Raw genomic sequence first — 26053 nt, 5'->3', positions numbered from 1 at the left:
TGTAAAACGAAACAAAACAAAAAAAGGCAAACAAACAAAAACTCTCCGAGTTCCTCACTGTTTTCCTGCTCAATTTGGACATTAGAGCTACTTCTTAGGATGTCAAAGCAAAACCTTCAAGCAAAACTGAGGGACTATAGCAGACTTGTGTTTCTGGAGAAACTTCTCTGGATACCCCAGGAAGCCAGGAAGACCCAGTACCTTCCACATGGCATTGGTCAGCTGTGGTAACAGAAGTGAGAGGTTGCTTCTAGAAAACACATGCAGCTTAGAGAAACACATAGAACAGATGTGCTGAGCAAAGAATTTTATTTAAACAGTACCTTATCTGATCATAAATTACACTAATTTGTGAGGTATTTAATCTCATCCTTTCACCAATGCAGAAAAGTCACTTGTCTCTATATTTATAGACTCACTTTCAAAGAAACTGCCAAAGATCTCCATGCCTTGGGTGTAGTTAATGCCTCCTGGACATGGAGGAGCACTATACATGCAGAATGCTCAGGGGCACATCATGAGAATAAACTTGCACTTCCCTTGATGCTAGGTAGAATCTTAACAGAATCTGGCATAGGATCATTCATTTCACGAACATAAAGCTTGCAGTACCCAGAAAGGTTAAATGCTTAAATCAAGGGTCCTTCATAATACTTGAGATTGATGTGCACAGCCTGGTGAAATGGATGTGGTCACGGTGGACCACTCAGGGTGAAGTAGAAGAGGTGAGGCAACTTCCCTATTAGGCATAGAGCTGTAGAACACAATGTTTTCAGGACTTGAAAATATTTGAATATCTCAGTGTATGTAAGCAAACGAGATTAAACAATAATGACTATATTACATAAAGTTTTGACAGGATACTTTCAATGTGTTTTATGGTTTAACAGTATGCAACACCACTGTCAGTGGAGCAATATCTGCGCATAAATCCTACCTTTATTACTGATTACAAAAGGAGTTTGGACATGGTTTATAATCCACCCTTCCTTCCTTCCTTCCTTCCTTTCTTTTTTCTTTTTTAAGGTAGGGTCTTCCTCTAGCGAAGACTAACCTCAAATTCAGTATGTAGTCTCATGCTGGCTTGGACTCACAGTGATCCTCCCACCTCTGCCTCCCAAATACGGTTATTAAAGGTGTGCATCACCATGCCTAGATTGTTTGTAATTTTGCTAAAGGCAAGTTTTTTTTTTAATGGAAAGAGATTAAAAAATTATTTTGTCCCTAGGGGTGCAGTGAACATTAAATAAGAATTTGCATGCTGTTTGTAATTGGCACACAGTTAAGTTCTACAATTGTTTCATGAGCACTTCTGCTCTCTGCTGCTTTTGCTGTTACTACAGTCTTCCCTTATAGCACACAGTATATTTCAAGAACGGCTATATCATTACCCATACTTGTTAAGAATATGTCACTACAAGATACATTCTATTGTTGGAAAAATTCTCTGGTAAACTGAAGGACACAAATGTGCATGTTTATGACCCCCATAGACTTGTGGGTTGGAATTCTCAATCCCCATATATTGATGCTCTTCTGGAGGGTTGTAGAATTTTTAGGAGGAATAGCTTGATGGAGGAAATGTGCTGAGGAGAGGGGATTTGGGGTGTTACAGCTCAGCCCTGCCTACTCAGCAACTTTACTTCCTGCTAATATGAAAGTTTGGCTCCAGCTTTCTGCTCTTGCCATGTTTTCTCCACCGTGACAGAACCTTCCTCTTGAAGCTGTAAGCAGATATTAACCCTTTCTTTTCATAAGCTACTTCTGACTGGTCACTTTGTCCCTGTAAGGGCAAAATAACTGAAACAGCAAGGTAACATAGAAATACTGAATGGGGATTTAATAGATATTTCCACTTTGGAATCTAAACAAGCGTTTATTAAATAATTATTGACAAATGCACTTCTATTACCTCACTATAGACATTTCGTAAGAGAATAGGCATCCACCACTTAAAGCTGTTTTATAATACTTCTCTGCAGCCATGGAAGGGTAAAAGCACATAAATGAGAGCAGTAGAAATTGTTTCCAACTACTCATCTGGAGTCATTACACACCACTTACTAACTCCGCATCTAAATGGATATCTTTATAATGCAGCAATTGTCAGATAATGAAATGTGTAACCAAATGCTGAATAATTTTTTTAAGCGTGCTTTTTGTTCTTCCTTGGTATTTTCCCTTTGTGAATAATAATCCATTTTAAGACGAAAACCTGTTCTGGAAAAATCAATTCATGAAAGATATGGGTCCTCTAGCCTTCTGCTGTATGAGCTTTCTATAGATTTCATTCATGATTCTATTCTGACACAAAGCCTTGGGGGCAAGATATACATGAGGCCATAGATCAGCAATACAAACCAGCCTCCCTGGATTTTACATTGTTGTCCATGTCAAAAACCTTGATTTGGACAAAGGTCATAAAAGAAATGTTTCTCCTTATGCAGTTTAATTTCCTTAGAACATAAATATATTTTATTCTTTCCTAAACATTACATATCCTAGCCACAATAACCTTTTATTTATTACTTTCTAAACCTTTATTCTTTACCAGAAATAGCAGTCTAAGCATGTAACATGATATTTTTATGTTTCATTAAGTTCATGTTTTCTATAATTGAATACATGCTTGTGATTGTGATAACTATAGGCAGAGAAGATGACTGGTAATGTATCAAATAAAGAGCTGTTAGGATAGTACCACTGAGTAAAAGCAGTTAAGAAGGTAAGTATGACAAAAAAGTAAGAGTGGTTCTCCAACATGTGATATTTATAGGATATTCCTAAATTATTCACAGTTGCTGTCAGTTCACCGGAGGAGTAAAGCAGAAATGCTTACCAATTTAAATCACCCTCTCTCAATAAGAAATGACTTTACTCTACTGGGGACATTGTCAATGTCTGGGGACATATTTTACTATCTCAATTTGGAAAACAGCTCTGCTACTAGAATCTAGTGAATAGAAGCCAGGGGAACTGAGAAATACCCCACGATGTGATGTTTGAGTTGCTTCTCTGAAAATTCTCTCCAAATGTCAATAATAGTGAGGTTGAGACACCTGGTCCCAATTTTTTTAATTATATCAGTCATATAACTAATCTTTTTTCTCCTTCACCTATAATAAATAAACTAGGATTTACCTCTGGGGCTACCACCTACAATCTGCAATTGTTTTAGTAAGAATTAGAAGATAGTCATTATATAAATTCAAATAGTTTTATTAATTCCAAGTACATATTTAACAAAACCTGCACATATAAAGATATAAAAGTACCATATGGGCTGGAGAGATGGCTTAGTGGTTAAGTGCTTGCCTGTGAAGTCTAAGGACCCTGGTTTGAGGCTGGATGCCCCAGGACCCATGTTAGCCAGATGCACAAGGGGGCGCATGAGTCTGGATTTTGTTTGCAGTGGCTGGAGGCCCTGGTGGGTCCATTATCTCTTTCTCTATCTGCCTCTGTCAGTCTCAAATAAATAAATAAAAATATGGTGCTGGAGAGATGGCTTAGCTGTTAAGCACTTGCCTGTGAATCCTAAGGAACCCAGGTTGAGGCTCGATGCTCCAGGACCCACATTAGCCAGATGCACAAGGGGGCGCATTCATCTGGAGTTCGTTTACAGTGGCTGGAGGCTCTGGCGTGCTCATTCCCTCCCCCTCCCCCTCCTCCTCCCCCTCCCCCTCCCCCTCCTCCTCCCTCTCCCTCTCCCTCTCTTCCTCTTTATCTGTCACTCTCAAATAAATAAATAAATAAAAATAAACAAAAATTTAAAAAGAAATAAATAAAAATAAACAAAAAAACGTTTTAAGTACCTTACAATTTAATTGAAGATCTTTTTGCTAACTAAAATCTCGTGGTAAATGAATTTTTTTTTTTTTTTTTTTTCGAGGTAGGGTCGTACTCTGGCTCAGGCTGACCTGGAATTCACTATGTAGTCTCATAGGGTGGACTCGAACTCTCGGTGATCCTCCTAACTGCCTCCCGAATGCTAGGATTAAAGGTGTGTGCCACCACACCCGGCATGTAAATGATTTTTAATTACTTAGATGTGCTATGTACTTTTTCCTATTAGTCTTCTGGTAAAATAGTAAAGTCAATAGATGCTCAGAGGTAGGAGAAAGAGGGAGGGGAAATGAAGAGACTTGGTTGATAACATATTAGCATCTTCTCTGTTGGCTATTTGAATTTGGAATTTTTTTTCTCTGTTTGCTACGTGTGAATGATTCCCAGCATTTATGTGTTAAAACAATCCCAGCTGTAGTATGTACAAAGAGGTAGGACCTTTGGAGCTATGATTAAGTCATAAGGGCAATGCCTCAGAGAGTGGACTTGTGTCCTGTGAAAGGACTTGGAAGGAACAAATTGAGGCTCTTCCTTTGCTCTTTGGCTTTTCTTCCAAGTGGGCTCACAGTATTTGTCCTCCTTTTTCTTTTTGTCACTTCTACCAAGCCAGGTTGTATCTAGAAGGCCTCACTAGATACAAGTTTCAGCATTTTAAATCTGGACTTCTGAACAGTCAGTGAAAACAAATTTCTATTCTTTATAAGTTGGCCAGTCTCAGGTATTTTGTTACTCCAATATAAATGACAGGAACACACTTTATAATTGAACAATAGCGTCTCTTAGATAAAAATCTAGTCGAATGAAATGTAAGAAAAAGTTTTTTTCTTCGCAGGAAATAAAATGCTCCTTGTTTAATGCCCTTCCTTTTAAGTTTCTATGTATAGGTTTAGGGGATTAAAAAAAAACAGTCTATCAAATACATTAAAATAGTTCAACTCTAGACTTGAATCCTAAGAAAATAGTAAGGGCACTATAGTTATTGGTAGAAAAGAAAAAAAAAAAATCTTTGGAAAACTAAAAGCTTTTTGAATTTCATGATAAATACCTGCTTAGTTATTAGCTTAATTTCAAACTTATCAGGTGTATAAGAATTGGTGGAGATTAGAAATTTTATTCCTCCTACTTTATCTGTTTTGAAATCATTGTCATGTTATTCCTTGTCTTGAAGCTGAAGACTCTAATGAGATAAAGCACTAAGCTTCATTGTCAACTTCACTGGATTTAGGTTCAACTAGGAAAACCTTCCCTCTGTGTTTGCTTGTGGGAGTGTTTCCAGACAGGAGAGAAGACCCAGCTCAAATATCATAGCACCCCCCACACCCTGCCATAGACTGGGGTCCTGGGCTGAATAAAAAGGAAAGGCAGAGACAGCCAAATACCAGCATTCACCTTGCTTCCTGACTGTGGACACAATGTGACCAGCTGCTTCAAGCTCCTGCTGCCACATATTCCCAGCCACATTGCCCTGGACCCCTTAACTGTGAAGCCCTTCATTCCTTAAGTTGCTTTTGCTAGGAATTTTGCTCCAGCAACAAGAAATATAACTAGCGCAAAAGGTTTCTAGATTAGAATTGTACCCAGCGTCTGTGGTGAGAAAATCCTGCCTGGCTGCAAGCTTTTCCTAGTTCACAAGGCCAATCATGGCTAGCCAGATGTCTAAAGCAACCTGTATTATCCAGGCTACATTTTTCTGTTTACTCTTTTGATAGTTTCTAAAAGAGAGGTTAGAGATTGAGATTGCTTATTAGACACTTTTCCATGTTATAAAATATAGTACTTATTGTAGGACCACACATAAATTTTAAATTAGGACCTTCTGGAAAGGATTGTTATAAATGACTGAAATACTTTCCTGTAGTCATCTGTAAGATTCATCCCACAAGAATTTTCTAATATTTTTCTTCATATAATAGTAACAAATTCCAAAAGTAATCTATTCTCTAAGGTAATTGCATGGTAATTAGCTTGTTTCTGATGAATATAGCATTTGAGAAGGGAAGTATGTCTTGGAAAATAACAAATACATACTTTCCTTTTAACATATTTTTCTTACATTATTGAAATAAAATGTATATACAAATATGTCCAACTATTATATACATATTTTATATATTAAATAGCTTGTATGCAGTAAATTGTATTAATCTTAAGTGTGTACTTATGATTTTATATATCTATATATTACTGGTCTATATCTGAGTTGAGATGTAGGCCATTTAGCCAAAGGTTCCCTCTGCTTAGTGGTACCCATATGTGGTAGTTTGATTCAGGTGTCCCCCATAAACTTGTGTGTAATGAGTGCTGGGTTCCAAGCTGATGGAGATTTGAGAATTAATGCCTCCTGAAGGGAATATATTGTTGGGGGTGGGCTTATGGATGTTATGGCCAGTTTCCCCATACCAGCATTTGGCACACTCTCCTGTTCCTGTTGTCCACCTGATGTTGGCCAGGGGGTGATGTCCACCCTCTGTTCATGCCATCATTTTCTCTGCCATCATGGAGCTTCCTCCTCAAGCCTGTAAGCCAAAATAAACCTCATTTTTCCCCACAAGCTGCTCTTGGTTGGGTGATTTCTGCCAGCAATGTGAACCTGACTACAACAGGACCCTTTGGGGCCTACTGGACACTGGCTCTGAATTGACATTGATTCTGGGAGAACCTAAAAAGCATCATAGCCCTCCAGTTAAAGTAGGTGCTTATGAAGGTCAGGTGATCAATGGAGTTTTGGCAAATGTTAGACTGACAGTGGGTCCAGTGGGTCTCCAAACTCACCCTGTGGATATTTTCCCAGCCCCAGAATGCAATACAGGGGTAGTTGTTCCATGTTAGGCAGAATCATGAGCTTGTTACTGTTTTCATTTGGAAATTAAGTATCATGTAAGGAGATAGGGTTTGGTGTCAAGTTGACATAGGGTGGACTAGGTTAAAGTGTTGTCAACTTGATCTGTGTAGTAATCCACAGAATTCCCTTTCAGGTGGGTCCCTGAGGTTGCTTCCAGGAAGGATTCATGGAAGGAGGAAGTCCTTCCTCCAGGATGAGTCCTGTCCCCAGAGCGGGCAGCCCCTCTCAGAGGGAGACCTTATATAAGGAAGCTCTGGGTGAAAAGAGCCCCTTCCTTCCTTCCTTCCTTCCACTTGGCTTCTGGAGCTGCTTGCTGCCTTCCAGCATGGATTAAAGACCAGAGCGGACTGCAGATCAGCATAATCTGAAAACCCATGTGGATTGAAAACCAGCGGCTCCTCAGGAAGCCTACAGACCTTCAGTGCTGGATTGGGACTGCTGTGGCCTCTGACCATGTGGATTGAGAAGCCACCACATTCCTTGATTTTTGGGCCTGCAATTGCTATTGGACTATGGTAAACTAATCCATTAAATTCCCTTTTTAATATAATTCATTCTAGCAGTACTGTTCCTCCAGAGAATCCTGACTAATACACCATACCTTGTAGATAACCACTATTATGATTTCTATCTTTATAGGTTAGTTTTACCTCTTCCTAAAGTTCAAATAAATGAACTTCAGTATGCCTTTACAATGTCTGGTTCTTTTTTAATGAAGCAAACTTGGAGGTGATTGAGAAACCTCTTAGTGTAGATTCAAGCACAGGCATTGAGGGGGAAAAGGGACATGTAAGAAAGAGCCGGAGTCTACCCCTGAAGTGAGGGTCCTGCAAGAGTCACCTGCTTCTAGAGCAACTGTGTTTAAGATTCTTCAATGCAGCCAGGTGTAGTGGTACACTCCTATAATCCCAGCACTGGGGGCCAGAGGTAGGAGGATTGCCATGAGTTTTAGGCCAGCCTGAGCTGGAGTGAGACCCTGCCTTGAAAACAAACAAACAAACAAACAAAATATTCAATGCACGTCTATCAGCATTTCATTTATTTGTAATTGTCTTCATAGTATTATATTGTATATTGTACATTGTAAATGTCACCAGCGTTACATGTAATATGTATTACATATATAATGTATATGCATGTATATATGTATATTACATATATATAATATATATGTAATATCTAACACATAGTATTATGTTGTATGTGAATATCACCATAATATTATTATATTAGATTCATCTCCTTCTTGAGTTGCTTCCAGCTGTTAGCTATTGTAAACCTGATATGATTTTTCCCCTATATCTTTTGGTGGATATAAAATTGCATTCATCCAGGGTAGGTAGGTTGATCTACAATCCTGCAGGATATATTTAAGGTTAGCTTTAGTAGGTATAGCTGAAGTTTTTCAAAGTCAGCATGCATTTCATAGTCCTCCCAGTAATATATGAAAGGAAATTTTCTAAAAGTGACGGGACTGTTTTACTAGGAAGCAGTGACACATATGCAAGCCTGCACGTGCATGTGCACAAAGCAGCCACCTTCGGGTCTCTGTTCCCTGTTTTGCCATCTGTGACACAGCTTTCTTGTTTCCCAATTTGGAAACAAACCTAAGATACAGAAACCCCAAACAACCAAATGAAAAGTAAAAGGTTAGAATCACATCTTTTTCTCTAAATTCTAGCTCAACAAGAGGAATATTATTATCTAGTCTACTCAAGTGATATTAAACAAGCATGGGAATGCAGCCTGCTGGAGTGTCTATGAAGAGTCACTGAAGTTAGAGTAGATTAAAGGTCCGGAGAAGATCTATAGGAAAAAACAATTTTACTTTATTTAACCCATTACTTACTGTATAAAACTATTGGGCCATAAAATTCTTTTTTTTCCTCTCCTTCCTTCTTCCTTCTTTCCTCCCTCCCTTATTTTCTTCTTTCCTTCCTTCCTTCCTTCCTTCCTTCCTTCCTTCCTTCCTTCCTTCCTTCCTTCCTTCCTTCCTCTGTTTCACTCTATCTTTCTCTGTCTCTCTCTCTCTTTCTTTCTTCCCAGGCTTGCTTTAACTTGGCTGGCCTAAAATGTCTTGCAGCTATCTTCTTGCCCCTGCCTCCACTTAAGTACTGAGATTATAGACATGCGCTATTCCCAGTGATTTCTGTGTGTGTATGTTGTGCAAGTGTGAGTGTGTGAGTGTGCATGTACATGTGTTTAGGTGTGTGGGAAAGCTAGACATTGATATTGAATGTCTACCTTGACCACTATCTACCTTATTTACTGAGGCAGGTTCTGTCACTTGAATCCAGAGCTTTCCAGTTGGCTATTTTAGCTAGTTTGCCTTAAAAATACTAGCTCTACTTACTGAGTGCTAGATTGCTCCACACACCCGCCATTTACATGGGTGCTAAGTAAGCTAACCCTGGAATTCTGGCCTTCAAAATGCATGGTAAGTGACTTATCCACTGAGCTATTTCCCATCAACTAACTTTCTCTCTCTCTCTCCTTAGTATGTGAACATGTATATGTATGTAATATGTCTGGTATGTAGGGGGTATACATGTGTGTGAGCATATGGAGGCTGGAGGAAGATGTTGGCTGTCCTACTCTATCAATCTTCCACCGTATTTCTTGAGACATAGTGTCTCATTGAACCTGAAGTGCTGTTTCTTTTTCTCTGTTAGACTAGCTGACCAGTGGACCCCAACTATCCTGTCTCCACACCTTTCAGCACTAACATCATTCAAGTATTCATGCTTATATAGCAAGCACTCACCTGCCTCATCATCTCCCCAGCCTCATCTTATTTAAGTGCATTTATTAATAGCCTTAATAGCTTTTTTAAAAAAATTGATACACTTTATACCATTATTTAGGACAATGGGAAATTTCCTTTGACATAGTTTAAATTCATAAGCTAGAGATTTTTATTCCTTGGAAAATAAAAATCTCAGGAATAAGCTTCCCTAAGAAATTGTGAGTAGATGAGAAAGTGGTGGTGATAAAGAAGGGGTTACTATGATGGTCTATGAAATAACAATCCAAATAAAGGTGGAATGCTTACTCCCCACTGAGTCCCATTGGACATATCCTCTTTCATCTTCTGTACACCAAAACTCCCAAATAGCATGTATGTGCTTTTAATCTTACATGAGTGTACTGGCTATTGCATTTCTGAGTGGACCAGATACATAAGAGTACTGATTTCTACTTCCCTGATTTCATCTGTAACGAATACACACATGTGATGTGAAGAATCACAGCTGGTATGCATAGAATCTAAAGAGAAAGAAAGAAGGAAAAGGCAGGGGTAATGAAAGGCAAAGATAGAGGAGATCGCTGATGGAAAGGACAACAATCGCCCTCCAAAGCCAGCAAGGCCACAAAATGGCCCGTGTTACCCAAAGAAAAAAACAGCAATTCTGGAAAGTGATTACGTTTTGAGGTGTGAATGAAAACGTATCCATGCCACACAAATTTCATTGCTTTTATTCAGTATCCCTTGTAAATTAAGTTCCATAAGCTTTCCTCTCATTCTTTAAAGTAAATTCCATAGAATCTAGTTTAAAATTTCAAAAGGAGGTCTAGGGATAAGTCCAAGAAAAACAGTAAAATTTAAAGGGGAAATGTGAAACCAATTTCATAAGTACTTATACTCAGTTTTTTAACTAGTAACCACAATAAATCTACTGAGCCCACAGAGTGCAAGGCATGGCCACCACACAGGAAAGCAAACCCACTTGCCATGATGAGCCTTAGATACCTGCCCATGGATGTTACTCTTCTATGGAAACCAGAGTTTAGATTTAAGAGCACATGATGTCTTCTAACAATTTTCATTTGGCATTTTTCACCTGAGTTAACAAATTGTTCCCAATATCCAACTCAAGTGCAAATGTAAAATACACTTACCTGTACAAAACCACATGCTGTGAAGTCCTCAAAGAAGGGCAGACTTGGGCGGTCTTCTCTATAGATGGTGAGTTTATATGTGGTCAGGGTCTCACCCTCTGCTGGGGATTCATCTACCATAATCATGGAGATTTTGTTCATTCCTAATCCCAGAGGGTAGTTGGCAAAACTGGATTGGGCGGGGTGGGAAATAGAAAAAGGGATGAGAGAGAATGAATTGAGAAAGAATGAATATGAATAGAGGACACTTACTCAGTCCCAAAGGACTCAGACACCAATATTTATTCTTATAATTATTATTGTCATAAACATGTAATGACTGTATAATTTCATATGACATATAAAATATGAAAATAATGAAATGTCTGTTTCATTGTACTTTTTATGCTATGTATGGGAGTCATGTTATCAACTAGAGTAAAAGAAATGAATGCATATTAACCATGCGTGAGAGTCATGCATTTTCTTTTTAATACAAAAATCTTATGTAAAATGATGGTGTCCCTTATTTTAAATAAAGTGACCATTACATGGAACTGGAAAACAAATGGTCCAAAATTACATAGTAGGTCCAGGAATGAGACCCCGATTGGTGTGACCTGAATCGTCTTTTCCTGTTTTTTTTTTTTTGTTTGTTTGTTTTTGAAACCATGTCTCATGTTATGTCTTGATAGCTTTTAATTTCCTATGTAGATAACCTTGCACTTGAAATTTTGATTCTTCCACCTCTACGTCCTGAGTGCTGAGATTAAAAATGTTCCCCATAATCCCCAGTTTACGTGGTACTGGTACTGGAGATCAAACCCATGGCTTCATGCGTACCAGGTAAGGATTCTATCAAGTGAGCTTCCCCAGCCTGAATCCTCTTTATTTATACTAGATGTGATGTCTGCTTCCCAATAGGCTGTTGGCAATGCCAAATGCTGCATGGAACCACAAGTATGTTCCTCTCTATGGACACAGCAAGCAATGAGGCTCTATCCTCTTTTTAAATGCAGAAGAGGTGGCAGAAAGGATGCAAAAACCAAAGGAAGGGTAGGACTCCTTACAACATGCTCCCTCTAGACATAAAATGGCCTGGATATCCATGACCTCACAGTGCCTGACACTACCTACACAAGACCATCATAAGAGGAGGAAAAGATCATGGCATCAAAATAAAAGAGAGACTGATTGAGATGGGGAGGGGATATGATGGAGAATGGAATTTGCAAAGGGGAAAGTGGGGGAAGGGAGGGTATTACCATGGGATATTTTTTTATAATCATGGAAAATGTTAATAAAAATTGAGAAAAAAACTTCAAACCAAAGAAGTGGCTACTTTCAAAACTATGTATAGAAAAAAAAATTGCAAGATGAAGAAAGTTAGTGGTACTATGTCCCCAAATTTTCACTAACGTTTTTAGGCAATGAACCACTGACTAGTCTGACAGGAAGTATTGGCTTGATGTAGGACGTTACCATCCATAGAATGAACCCCAAGTATCTGAAAACATGAATCACTCCTCCCACTATTTTCCTTAACAAGATCCTCTTTTGCTACAAAAACGAGTTAGAGATTGGTAATAGATTGTTAGTGTAACAGTGTGTTCTTTTTAAGCACAGGAACCCTAAAGGGGAACCACTTCACACCCTATCAACCTCTCTGAAAAGTCTATGGCTCATCTTTCCTGAACCATTTTCAATGGTTGGATCAAATGTCCTCTTCCCAGTGAGATGCCTCCACTCAGCCCCAGGATCCCTTACCTTGGTCCTGCCGGATCCTGCAGGTGCACCCTGCATTGGCACTTAGAAGTCTCCACTCTGATTGTCACTGTTACCACATCAAATGGCACTTCACAGTAATAATCTTTGATCTTTGGATTAAACTCAGGATTTAGTTCCAAATGTGGATGTGTGGAGATCTGCTTGATGTGACATGGTGTGTCTCTCTCTGTTTAAAAAGAGAGAGAGAGAGAGAGAGATTGACAAATGCAATTGTGAGATGAGAATACATTAATGTTGCATGTGATTAAGGGCTCCCCTCCTTATTCCCTTGCACAGCCTCTGATATCCATGTTGACTGTCCACTTGGCACCCTGCTCTCCATTGGTCTGTGGCAACAGCAGGATTTTCAATGTGTCAATGGTTGAGAAATCCATATCACAGCTGTTGACTTCAGTTGTCATTATACAGATGGCATCATTTTGTGCAGCCCTTAAAAGCATAAAGGTACAGAGAAGGTGGGGAACTCTCTCTGCCATGGGTGGATAACATCTCATGTTATCTATGGTATATAACAATTACCTGTGCATACAGGGACAATGGTTCTGTGGGGTGGTGACAGGAGGGAACCAACAGGTAATTATGAAACTCTATTAATGAGAAGTGTCAATAAACTGTCATTAGATTGATATAGTAGCTTATAGGCAATAGGGTGGGGCAAAGAATGTGAACGCTAGTTTTATAGCAAGTGCACACATAAAATCTCCCCCCAAACAACTGAGGTCCCTTCCTTTGCAGGCCACCTCCATGTGGAAAATTTCCAGAAAGTATGTAAAAGTTGCCCTCCTATATTCCATTCAATACTATTCTAGACTCTAGAATGACTTCATGCCATAAATTCTAAGATATTAATGAAATCTTTCTCCTTGATAGCCCAATTTTTACAGCAGTGTTTTGGTGAGAAAAAAAAAGAAAAGTAGCTTTCCTGGCAATACAGTAGTCATTGTAAAATATATCCCATATTAAATTATATCTGATATTAATATTTGAATGAACAGATCATTCAAGAGCTTAGCAAAATATTTTTCTAACACAATGTTTCCAAATATTATTTTATTGATTCTTTACAATAGTCAAGACAATTCCAGCACAGATAAATATAGAAAACTCTCTGAAAATCAGTGAAGTGAAAGTATCCCTAGTTGCTTTTGTGTAAAATGTTCAGTTTATTCAACAACATAGGAAGATACAACACAACAGAATTCAATACAAGAAGCTATGAAACTGAACCTCATAAAAAGACATTATTCTGGTGACAGATGTCTCTTCTATTTTCTACCTAGCTATCACAATGATTTCTTTCAAATTAGATCTGATGACTGTAATGGCTTTTCATCTCAACTGTAGTGGATTCTCATCATTCCAAAATTACAGAAGGGAGACAAGGTATTTCACAGCCCTTTTCTTTTCTGCTTTCCATTTGCTTCTCCTACTACATTCTGAACTTTGTGCTTCACTAAGACCATGTTTTTTTTTTCTTTGATGGACATGGAGATATAGATGTGTTAGGTTGAATATAAAATATCCTCCATAGACTCATGTGTTTGAATACTCAATTCCCAACTGGTAGCTCTTCTCTGGAAGATTGTGGAGATGTTAGTAGAGGTAGAGCCTTGCTGGAGGAAGTAGGTCACTAAGGGGGTGGATCTTGAAGTACTACAGCTGGAATCCATACACTGTTTATCTCTCTGCTTCTGCCTGCCAATGTGATACCAGTTTGCAGTTCCTTCCATGCTTTCTCTGCCATGAAGGACTCTGCCCAGAAGAACTGTAAACAGAAATAAAAGCTTTCCTTTCTGAGATGCTTTTGGTCAGGCATTTGTTTTCAGCAACGAAGGAGTAACTGGCAGACAAGGAATGATAGCATCTACCACAGGCAGTTCAACTCCAGTTCTGAGAATCAGGTCTCCAAATGTTATCATCAAGCTCAAAAATAATTAAAATGTACACTATATATTTCTGTCTCAATTCTATAGTTTTCTCAGACTTGGAGAAAAAAATGCTATTAGAATATATAACTGGCAATGATAACACAATAAATTCCTTTCATTCTACCAAAAAGTCTTAATATACTACAGCCTAACAAGTAACTCTGTTGACTTGTTGCTCAGTGATCTGGGTAAACTCTCTGCTTGATTTTGTTATCTACCTGGTGCATGTAGGTAGACTCTATTTATAATTATAATAATCATTTCAACATAAATATTAAAATACAATGATGGAATATATTATGAGTATTCATAGTGCACATGATCATTACTTTTAATTGAAATTCAAAAATTTCTTAATTGCATACTCATTTTTTATTTTTTTGGTTATTTATTTATTCATGAGAGTGAAAGAGGCAGAGAGAGAGAGAGAGAGAGAGAAGAGAGAGAAAGGGCATGCTAGGGCTGCCAGCCACTGCAAACTAACTCCAGATGCATGTGCCCCCTTGTGCATCTGGTTTACGTGGGTCCTGGAGAATCAAACCAGGGTCCTTTGGCTTTGTAGGCAAACACCTTAACCACTAAGCCATATCTCCAGCCCCATACTCATTTTTTTTTAAACTGAAGCTATTTTCCCCAGTATATTCTCAGTTCAGGGCACAGAGATAAGCATAATAAATCTAGGGCATTGTTAGATATGAGATTTCTAGTGATGCTATGAAACCAACATTATACCCAACAAACTGGAGCTGTGAGAAATGCTGTGGTTGGAGAAGGCCTTTGCCTAGCACTGAAGAAGTCTACATACATTTGTGTTGAAATCCAATTTAAGAAATAACAGAGTAAGGAGATTGTTTTATAAAAGTGAATGATAGATGTACTCTAATCTAATAGGATCAATTTTTCTTTTTGTTTTATTCATGTATTTAATTTTGCCATGGGATCTTCCAATATGGCCTGGGGTTCACCTGAGGTCTTTCCCAGCCCAGTCCCAACTTGTCTCAGGCCAACTTACCTTAGATCTGTGGAGAACCCAGCTTGATGGAGGGTGGAAGCAGGCTGCTTAACCTAATTGGCAAGTCTACATAGGAAAGCTGCTTGAAGTTTTGGTTGCTTTGAATGGATTTCTCTTAACCACGGGAGTTTATTGCTCTCTTTGGGGATAATCATAACTCACAATAAACACAAGAAGAGTTCCTACTTCTACAGATAACCCCACCTGTTTAGAGGCATCATCAAGTGTATTTTTAAAATCTTCTATCATACCATAAAAGTAAGAAGATGAATTATAAATATCTAGGTAGGACTAGTTTTTATGGGGGGAGGGCACACAAACAAGCTTGAAGAGCTTATCTAACATGTTCATTCCATTTACATACTGGGAAACAGAAGAACATGCACTTATTGGGCAAAATCCTTTCATTTCACAAGAAAAGAAGGCTGAATAGGTGGTATGGACTTCCCATGATGCATCTAGCCCAGGCCTCAGAAAAAAATGTTATGCCTAACTTTGCTGCTTTCTTGCTCCCTAAACTTTCCCCTACATACTCAGGGCAGCAGACTCAGAACAGAGAAACAGGTCTTCCCAGAGAGGGATCCGTGGCAGGAAGGGCAGGAAGGAATAATGGAAGGAGGCCCTGTGCTCTTCTCCATGACAGGCAAAGCAATACTTGAAAGTCCTACTGTGGTGGTTTGATTAAGGTGTCCCCCATAAACTTAGGTATCATGAATGCTTGGTTCCCATCTGATGGATATTTGGGAATTAATGCCTCCTGGAGGGAGTGTATTGTTGGGGGCAGGCTTACAGGTTTTATAGCCAGTTTCCCCATGCCAGTGTTTGGCACACCCTCCTGTTGCTGTGGTCCATCTTATGTTGGACAGGGGGTGATGTCCACCCTCTGCTTATGCCATCAGTTGCCCCTGCCATCGTGGAGCTTCCCCTCAAGCCTGTAAGCTAAAATAAATCTCTTTTTCCCAGAAGCTGTTCTTGGTTGGGTGATTTCTACCAGCAATGTGAACCAGACTGCAACACCTATTATCTTTAACTGGATATCTTTGTTAATGTCATTAAACTCTATCACTATGCTATGTCTCAATCTAGCATGATTTTAGTGAGAGTGTTAAAACATGATGAGTGAATTAACTTAATTTTCAAAAGTATTATCAAGATTTTATTAAATTGTAAGACTTCCACTCATAGTTAATTAAGCAATCCATTGTTTTCAGCTTTGGTATTTCACAGGTATTATTACTTTTTAAAATTATTTTAGGGAGACTAAATTTTCTAGGTATATGTTTTCACAAAAAGTATAGACAGGTTGGTAGATACAGATATATTTTTTAAGTATACACTGTAAAAACTTAACTTACTATATAGAACTCATATTATCATATATTGTAATTCAATACATAATTATAACATTATATAATATTATAAGACATGAAGAAAATTCAGACATTTTGAACAAAGGATCTTAAGTTCCAGGTTTATGTCCCAGATCAGGCATTTGAAAGCCGTGTGACCATGATAGTCAAGCACACTCTCTAGAAAGATATATTTGAAAGACCATTGTACTAATATTAGAAACATTTTTAAATCTATTTTTTTAATTTAAAAAAAAATTATTTATTGATTTTCAAGTGACAGACACACAGAGAGAGGCAGATATAGAGAGAGAATGGGAATGCCAGGGCCTCCAGCCACTGCAAACGAACTCCAGATGCGTGTGCCCCCTTGTGCATCTGGTTAACGTGGGTTCTGGAGAATTGAGCCTCAAACCAGGGTCCTTAGGCTTCACAGGAAAGCGTTTAACTGCTAAGCCATCTCTCCAGCCCAAATCTAAATTTTATATGTATTTAAATGCATACTGGTTAATTTTTTAATAAATTAAAAATTGGGTTGAAAACTGACAGTTTCTATGGAGGAAATCCTATTCAAATATTCCCCATTATAGCAAACACTTGGCAAGAAATACCTGCAGAATTGTGAGACCCCTAAAGATCAATGTATAAAACTGAGAAGCAAAACTCATTCTCTTATGTAAAGTTTTATTTTTATTTATTTGAAAGAGAGTGAGAAAGAGAGAATGGGTGCACCAAGGCTGCTAGCCACTGCAAACAAACACCAGATACATGCACCACTATGTGCTTCTGGTTTAAGTGGGTACTGGGAAATTGAATCTGGGTCCTTAGACTTTGCAGACTAGTGCCTTAACTGCTAAGCCATCTCTCCATCCCTAATGTAAAGCTTTAAAATTCCTTGGGCCTATCAAATTGAGTTTGGAAGTCATGTCTTTAAAAAAAATCAGAGTACATATTTCACACTTAAAAAGGAAAATAAAAATGTTACTTTTATGCAAAAGTGACAGATATTAAGTCAATATGAACATAACTTGTCAAAATTCACTTGAAATAAATTGGCAGCCTAAAACTACAGATATGAAAATATACACAGATATGATAAAATGCTTATGTTATTCAAAGTCAGACTATGCTTAGATTTTTGCCTATACTATGGAAATTTTTAATGTCAACTCACCATTGACACAATCTGTATCTTTGTTTTCATTCATAATTTGTGGAAATGCAACTAAAAAAAGAAATGCAAATTTAAAATCAAAACTATTACTTACATTTCACAATATAAGTTTAGACATCAGAAACAAAGGATAATTCAGTAAAACAAACATTTTATTATTGAGACTTCGTACATTTCTAGGTTAAGCTGACAAGACAACCAGCCATTCTAGTCAAAGCTCAGGTGAGTGATAATTTCACATTGAAGAAATCAAGAGAAGAATGAATGATCTAAAGAGGATTCTTGGCCTGAAGGTAAACTATTGATATTTCCTCTAGTTCTTTCTTTTAATATTTTATTTCTACTTATTTGAGAGAGAGAGAGAGAATGGGCATGCCACAGCCTCCAGCCACTGCAAACAAATTCCATACATATGAGCCACCATGTGCATCTGGCTTATGTGGGTACTGGGGAACTGAACCAGGGTCCTAGGCTTCACAGGCAAGTGCCTTAACTGCCAAGCCACCTCACCAGCCCATCCTGTAGTCCTATGACCCTATGGCTATAATTTACCAGGGGTGTAACCCCTACTGAGAATCACAGTGTTGGATTTAATCCTGATTTATAATACAAATACTCTTTTTAAAAAAGTGGACTCATGGATGGATAGATAATGCATTTCATGTATTTTCCTTAAAACTAAAATGATTTCTTCTATTGTGAACAAATATTAGATACTTTGAGAAGGAAAAAAGATGTGAGAAAAAAATTAAAAACACTGTTAAGTTTCCTTGTGGTTCAACTTGCCAATAGCCTATTTTGTTACATTCAGTCATATAAACATATTTCAGATCAAATATCTTTCCATGACACTTATAGTCATTGGGCACTGTAGCTTCTTGTGTATATTTGATCCACTCTTATGGAAATCATGGTCACTTAGAATGTTTTCTGCTTATTACTAATTTAACTAAATGTACATACATATTCTTATTTCCTTAAAATGAATACTTGGCAGTATAATTTCTAGTCTGTAAGAATAACTTTTATATACTAAAATAGCTTTTTTGGCATTAAGAATATCTGTATATTAAGCACATGCTCTCCCATGCTAATTCCTCAGGCTCAAGGCTAATTTTTTTTTTTGTTGTTTTTGTTTTGGGTTAGGGTCTCACTCTAGCCCAGGCTGACCTGGAATTCACTATGGAGTCTCAGGGTGGCCTTGAACTCACAGCAACCCTCTCACCTCTGCCTCCTGAGTGCTGGGATTAAAGATGTGCGCCACCATGTCTGGCCTCAAGGCTAATTTTTAAAGCTTTCCTTCTGTGCTGTTAAATATTTGCCCTTAGTATATGTCCTATGTTAATCACCCACAAGCATTATAAGGAAACTTATTTCCCTATACTTTTCCTAAATTTACTGTCTTTAAGGAAAAAAAAAATATCCAATTTTGTGAAGGAAATAGTTTTTCTTTGCTTATTTTTCACTTTTTGATTGATAATGAAACTAAACATGTTTCATATTTTTAGCCAGACAATACTTAGTTTTATGTTGAACTACGTGGGACTATTTTTTTTTTTTACCTTTTTTATCTTTGATTGCTTCAAATGGTGCTTGTGGTTTTTTAGCAGTCTCGTTTTCTATGAAAGAATTCCTGCAAATACAATGCCAAATGGAGTCAGATCAATGAAGGGAACAAAAATCATACAAAGTACATTAAACACACTACCTTCTCTTCTGTGAGGGCACAGCTATTTTAAGACAAAGAAACACTTTCTGGACATTGTTCCTCAAAGCTGGCAATCTACCCCTCCCCCCAAAAAAGAAAAAGTGGGTGGAAATAATCTGCAATCAGCAGAAAAACTGATGAAGACAAGAAGGACAGGGCAGAGCCAGTCACTCTCACCCAAGGTGAACACACTGAGGTTGCCTGGGCTCCACAGAACAGATTCAAGAACATATATTCTGATTCGAGCTTCTGCCTAATGTGCTATAGCTCTGATGCAAAGAGCCCCAGGAGCTCTGAGATAAAACCTAAAAACTCCCACACAATTGGAGATACCAACAGAGCTCAAATAACCAAGCTGTGCCGCATCAGTGAATGGAACTTTGGGTGTATCTTAGCCTGTTTTTCCATCATCTCTTTTGTATAGGTAACTAAGTGCTAGTGTAGGTTGACCTTTAAATCCTTATATTTGGAAGGAAAATAAATTTAACTACAGTCATAAAAACTTCTGGTTGGGATGATAGAGAGCATGGGCATTATAGTCTCTGGGCCTTGACAATTTCTTGTGTTGATGTGGGCCTTTATTATCAACTCATCAGAGTGAAGAAGATAATCATACTTGCTTTTCTCCACAGAAATGCTAGGAGAATTGAATAAAAGGCTTTGTTTTAAACAACATTTTATACATATTACTGTACCACGTAGTGTGCTGGGCACTGGTAGCAGAAAAAATTTAATAAGGCATATTCAGTTCCTATAAAGCATATTTATCAGGGGCTGGAGAGATAGCTCAGCAGGTAGAGGCATTGGCCATGCAAGCACGAGGGTCTGTTTCAGCTAGAATTTGATTCCCCAGCACACAAACAGCTAGTGTGGCCACACAAATCTACCACCACCATCATGAGAGAGGAGACCAGGTCAACCAGTCTGACCAAAATTGTCAGTATAAAAACAAACAAACAAACAAACAAACAAAAAAATAAAACATGCAGATGAGCAAGAGAGAACGTTCCCCTGGCCTCCCAACATGAGGGCTCATGGAGCACACGCATTTGTGCACACAGCACATACACCACACCACATATACTACACACAAAAATGAAAGAAAAAAAAAACAGTCCGGATGCACCAATTCTCTCCCCTCTTTCTCTTCCCCCTTCTTCTCTTTCCCTCTCAATAAACAAAGTGAAGCAGTCTTTTGAGCTTGCTTAAAAAAAAAAAAAGGAACAATCATCAGGCAGGAAATTAAGAAAAACAAGTAATTAAGTGCCTTTTGCTAATTGTTTACTAGTATTGCTTGCTATCATTGCTAATGCTGGAAGTCGTGATGATTTTATTTCAAAAAGTCTATGTTCCTTGGTGTCTCTCTCTCTCTCTCTCTCTCTCTCTCTCTCTCTCTCTCTATATATATATATATATATATATATATATATAAGGTTTAGACCATTTTCTCCTCCACACAAGGAACACAATAAAAGATAAAGTAAGGATGGCATGAGATGAGGGCTAGTTGATGGTAGCACTGTTTGTTGTTTTGTTTTGTTTTTGAGTTGTTGAGGGTCCGACCCAAGATCTTATGTATAGTGGCATGTAGTGTACCAATGAGATATGTTCAACTGAAAGGAGCCAGGCCTACTTAAAAAATATAAAAAAATCTCAGAATTCCCATTCTCAGAGATTCCAGGAGAATCTCTCAAAAGATACAACCCCGAAATTCACATAAAATGGATTTTTGGAAACATTGCTATCTTATTGAAGAGAGATAATTTGTACATAAAAAACATTGTGCCTTATGGATATTTTGTGAATAAATTATTTGTTTTGAATCAATGTGGATTTTCTGGGAAATCATTTCTATAGAGCAAAGCATGCATGCAACCTCATTTCCAGGAACTGATAATTAACAGATGGTGCACAAACATTGACTTTAAGATTTCCATGCCCTTCAGATTTATACTAAATCCATTGGGGCCTCTGGATTTTGGGCCTTGGGGCTAGTATATAATTGTTACCTACTGTTGTTGCTCTTTTCACTTTATCTTTTTTTTTTTTTCACCTTGTTGCTACGCTACGAAAAAATATATTTATTTTAAAAGACAAAGTCATTATATCCCAAGGGTAATATAGGTATACAAAACTGACTTATTGTAGTAACAAAAATCACTGGAGGTGGCTGAAGTGAAGATAAAGATAGTGATGACCTCCCTTATTTGTAAGATACATTGGATAAAAGAACTGGGCATAGGATAGAAGGCTAGTATCCCAGTCCTGTATTCACTGTGCATCTTTAACAAATGATTATCTTATCAGAATATCAGTTTCCTCATCTAGAGAAGGTACAAAAGAAGTATGAGAGCTGGAGGGATTGCTTAGTGGTTTAGGCAATTCCCTGAGAAGCCTAAGAACCCATGTTTGATTCTCCAGAACCCACATAAGCCAGAAGCACAAAGTGGTACATGAGTCTAGAGTTCGTTTGCAATGGCTAGAGGCTCTGGTGTGCCCACTCTTTCTCTCTCTCTCATAAATAAATAACTAAAAAGTAAGTATGAACCTTTCTTGCAATAAACCCTAGATGGTCATGAAGTCTATTTACTCATTGGAAAACTTGAAAATACTTTGAACTGAATGCTTTTAAAAAATTCTTGTATAAACAAAATGCTAATAGAATTTTTCAAAAACATTTATTCTTAATGATGTCACTTAGATACATCTTTCAAACATGTCTCGTTCTCTTTACAAAAGAAAGACACTGTCCTGTCCACAGAAGCTAAATTGGCCTTTGGGTAGCACAGAAGCACGAAAAGGAAGGTGTACCGATACTCAGTACCTGCCTTTGCTATAGCAGGTGATCCATGGGAACTGTTATCTTATGTAATAAATATATTACAGAATCTTATGTGCTAAGTAGCATAATTCATGTTTCACACATGAAGAAACTAAGTGCTGGCAGAGTCAGATTTACCTGCTATAATTAGTAAACTTTACAGTTGAGATTTTTTAATACATCTCTAAGATGTATTAATCAACATCCTGAGTCTTTCTAATTATACTCAACAATGACTGTTGTTACTAAAGTTCATGATCACAAGGGAATTCAATCTTCTGATTTTAATCAGTAGACTGCTTAGCCTTAGAACATATGTGGAGCTTGAGGAAAACTTGCTGTGGAACAAATGTTCAAAGCTCTCAAGTCTCTGGGGAATTCATTCACAGTTGTAAACAATGCTGAAATAGTCTCCTTGGGAAATCTAGTCTGTTTTCCACCTATCTATAATGATGAATGACACAGTCTTAGAATATATGAGTGAATGCAAAGCTTTAAAAAAAAACAATGTGGTTTTGAGCTAGATTATTTAATACTTAATTTTAAGCACATAAAGAAAACATTTTGTTGGGCTTGCTAGTTCTAGGCATTGAGGTCAAGCTCATAAAGTTGTACCAATTGAAGTGAGTTCTGATCCTAGGAGATAATCTAAGAAGTCTTCATATGTGTGATTATTTGTATCTTTTAATTGCTAATGAGTTTCTAAAAAAATCATATTTGTGATCTCTTAAGGCAGAAGCAAAGAGTAAGTCAATAAGATGCAAAGCCATTTGTAACAGTGACTTGCAAGAGTTGTAGATAAGTGTGGCATTTGCATTAGTCTTCCATCTCTCTGGGAAGTTTAAGTTCAATTTGGTCTTTATGAAAGTTAAGAATAGACAAAACATTGAATACTAACCCTTTGCCAACTACATAGATATCTTACCTACTCTGCCCTTCCTCATTCCTTCATTGCTACCTCTTGTGAGAATTGAAATGGAGACACAATCTCCTTCTAAAAGCAAAACAAAGATAGACTGTATGTATGTATATACATTTATATATTTTTTGCCTGGAATAAAGTCTTGCTTCAAAGATCCCCAAATAAATGTGCCCACTAACTGTATTACTCTCCACTTTTATAAGTGGTTCATAAAACAAATTCTTCCTGTCTGATGCTCCAGTAAGTCACATGTGTGTATTATGACATGAAAGTAGGTTGACTTCTTTTTAAATTAAAAATATTACTTTACAGTGGGGACCACATCTTGGTTTGAAAATTTGTTGCTCATGGTTTTTGGTATGGTATTTGAATACCACTAGAATCATGGTTTCAATGCTTTAGTCATTTATTTTCCAGAGCTTAAATTTTTGGACACATTTTTTTGTTTTTATTGTTGTTTGCTTTAATGTAGGCAAAGTCTTTTGAAATCAATCTTTAGATGAGAATTTTTTGGATTGCACAATTCACATTTGTGGCTAACTTACCATTCCACTGAAGGTTGCTGGGCCTTTTTTTTCATGAGCCAAAATTGTTCAAATTCATTTACGAGAGACACATACTGGGTCAGGACTGAGCCAGGAGCTCCCCTCAGACTTGCCATCTCATAAAATTCATGCATCAGAGACGGAATGCCAGGAGTGAGAGCCGGAAAGAGCTGAGAAGAAATGTTCAAACACAAAATATCAGGAGAAGTTCTGAAAAGTAAACTGAAATGTAGCAGTTGTTATGCTTAGATTTGTTTTAGGCTTGAGAATTTTGCTTTTAAAAGTGGACATTTAGGCAGAAATCAAATATTTTAATTCATATCAAGTGATAAATCCTAGTATATACAATTATGACCTTCTCAAAATAAATTTAGAAAAAAAAATTAGTAAATGTTAGTGATAGAGAAATGATCTGCAACACTGTATATTAGGGCAGAAGTTTTACATAAAAACTTCTAACAGGAACCTCAAACATTTCCTATATTTCCTTCCTAAATACTTGACTGTAAAATAATGCATCTTATATGGCCAGTTGACAAACGCATTTTTCTCTCAAAGCAACTTCGATTTAGTAGATTCTAAAATAATTATCTTCCTAAACTTGAAGCTATTATAATGGCTCAGATATGGTTTATAATGAAGATGTGAGGTTACAAATTGCTTGAGATAATAAAAACTTATCAAAATAAATATTCAAAGTCCTTTGATTTCTTTTAATTTTGGCAATTTTATACATTTGGTCTTCTAACTTAACTCTCTCTTCTCCTTCTCTCTTTCACTCAAAGCTGTCTTAACCTACTTTCTGACACACTGATTTCAAGTAGGATCATATGTCTAATCATGGGTGTGAGTATGTTTTCTGGAGAATGGACACTCCTCCAGTGGCTACCTGACTAAAGGATATGACTTCTCCTCTCCCAGCAGTTGTCAGTTTCCACTATTTACTCTGAGCGGTGTGGAATCTCATGGACCCCTCCCCCATTTATGGTATGATATAGTTAGGCTCAACCATGTACATAAACCCCATTGGCTTGAGTCCATGACTATAGTATATCCAGAAGAAGATAGCAGATTTCTTTTCTGTTTTTTTTGAGGTAGGGTCTCACTCTGGCTCAGGCTGACCTGGAATTCACTATGTAGTCTCAGGATGGCCTTGAACTCTTGGCGATCCTCCTACCTCTGCCTCCCGAGTGCTGGGATTAAAGGCGTGCGCCACCACGCCCGGCTAGCAGATTTCTTTTAAATAAGATATTTATTGAAAGTCTACTGGTTTGTACTGCAACTTAATTTTCTGAACACTTGTCAAGGCAATTGGCAATTTTAAATTCACACTATTTGTGTTGGTGATCACATTAACAAATAGATTGAGTTTTCTTTTCAGTGACTATAAATGGATTTCTTTTTCTTGTTTTTGATACCTGAAAACAGTTAAATCACACAGGGAGTCAAGCAGTTGGAGAAAGAAGTTCTTTTGTGTCCTAGGTGAATTATGCTGGTGTGAGAAATATGAATTGCCCAAGAAAGAGGAAATCAGTTTATCTCGTTTCATCTCCAGGAGTTAAGAAATTGAGATTTGCCCTTGTTTCTATAAAACAACTCCTTACTTTTTCCTCTTGTGACAAGAGATGCTCTCTGTAGTCATAATTTATTAAATGGTGACATCCTGACAGGTGAGTCTCTGGTTATCCTTCCATAATATTGAACCCAAACTGCTGAGATTGTAGTACTTACTCTATGTAAATTAATTAAAATAACATTTTAAATATCATGCTTAAATTATCTTGGGGAAATAAACTTACTCTCAACATTCATTGATTACTCTAATAAACTGTTTACATCATATAAGTAGCTTATGTATACATAGGGTTTTTATTGTAAGAGAAATGCTTGAGCCAAACATCAGATTAATAATATCAATGTAATTTATAATAATATATTTTAGAACAATGCTTTATAGGAACAAATATTAAGTGAAAATATAAGCTGAAGTTCTATATTATTGGTAGAAATGGAATGAAAACACACACTGAATATAGATACTCATAGGTAATAAATTAATATTTACAAATTAATATAACCCAGAAGAGAAAAAACATGTCCATTTAAGGACTGAAACCTGTAAAAGTTGCTATAAATATCTACATTTACTTTTTTGGTGTTTCTAATTTGTTTCACCAATTAATGTTCAGGAACTTTTCTAAAATATTTTTATGTTTTACATTTCAGTTTATTTAATTACAAC

At 37.2% G+C, this 26053-nt stretch overlaps 1 protein-coding gene across 2 annotated transcripts in view; it reads right to left on the bottom strand.

The window, feature by feature from the left end:
• The window catches only part of Cped1 (cadherin like and PC-esterase domain containing 1), a 301563-nt gene that overhangs the window by 128870 nt on the left and 146640 nt on the right, over positions 1-26053 (bottom strand). For both annotated transcript variants that reach the window (XM_045160324.1, XM_045160323.1), the window contains 5 exons: positions 23812-23981; positions 19378-19448; positions 17816-17866; positions 12332-12518; positions 10586-10754 (listed from right to left, as the gene is read on the bottom strand). In XM_045160324.1, the coding sequence (XP_045016259.1) occupies positions 10586-10754; positions 12332-12518; positions 17816-17866; positions 19378-19448; positions 23812-23981 (648 nt within the window). The remainder of the gene's footprint in view (positions 1-10585; positions 10755-12331; positions 12519-17815; positions 17867-19377; positions 19449-23811; positions 23982-26053) is intronic.

This window comes from Jaculus jaculus, chromosome 10 (genome assembly GCF_020740685.1).
Source record: "Jaculus jaculus isolate mJacJac1 chromosome 10, mJacJac1.mat.Y.cur, whole genome shotgun sequence".
Taxonomy (NCBI): Eukaryota; Metazoa; Chordata; class Mammalia; order Rodentia; family Dipodidae; genus Jaculus; species Jaculus jaculus.
This window is presented reverse-complemented; position numbering and strand designations above follow the sequence as displayed.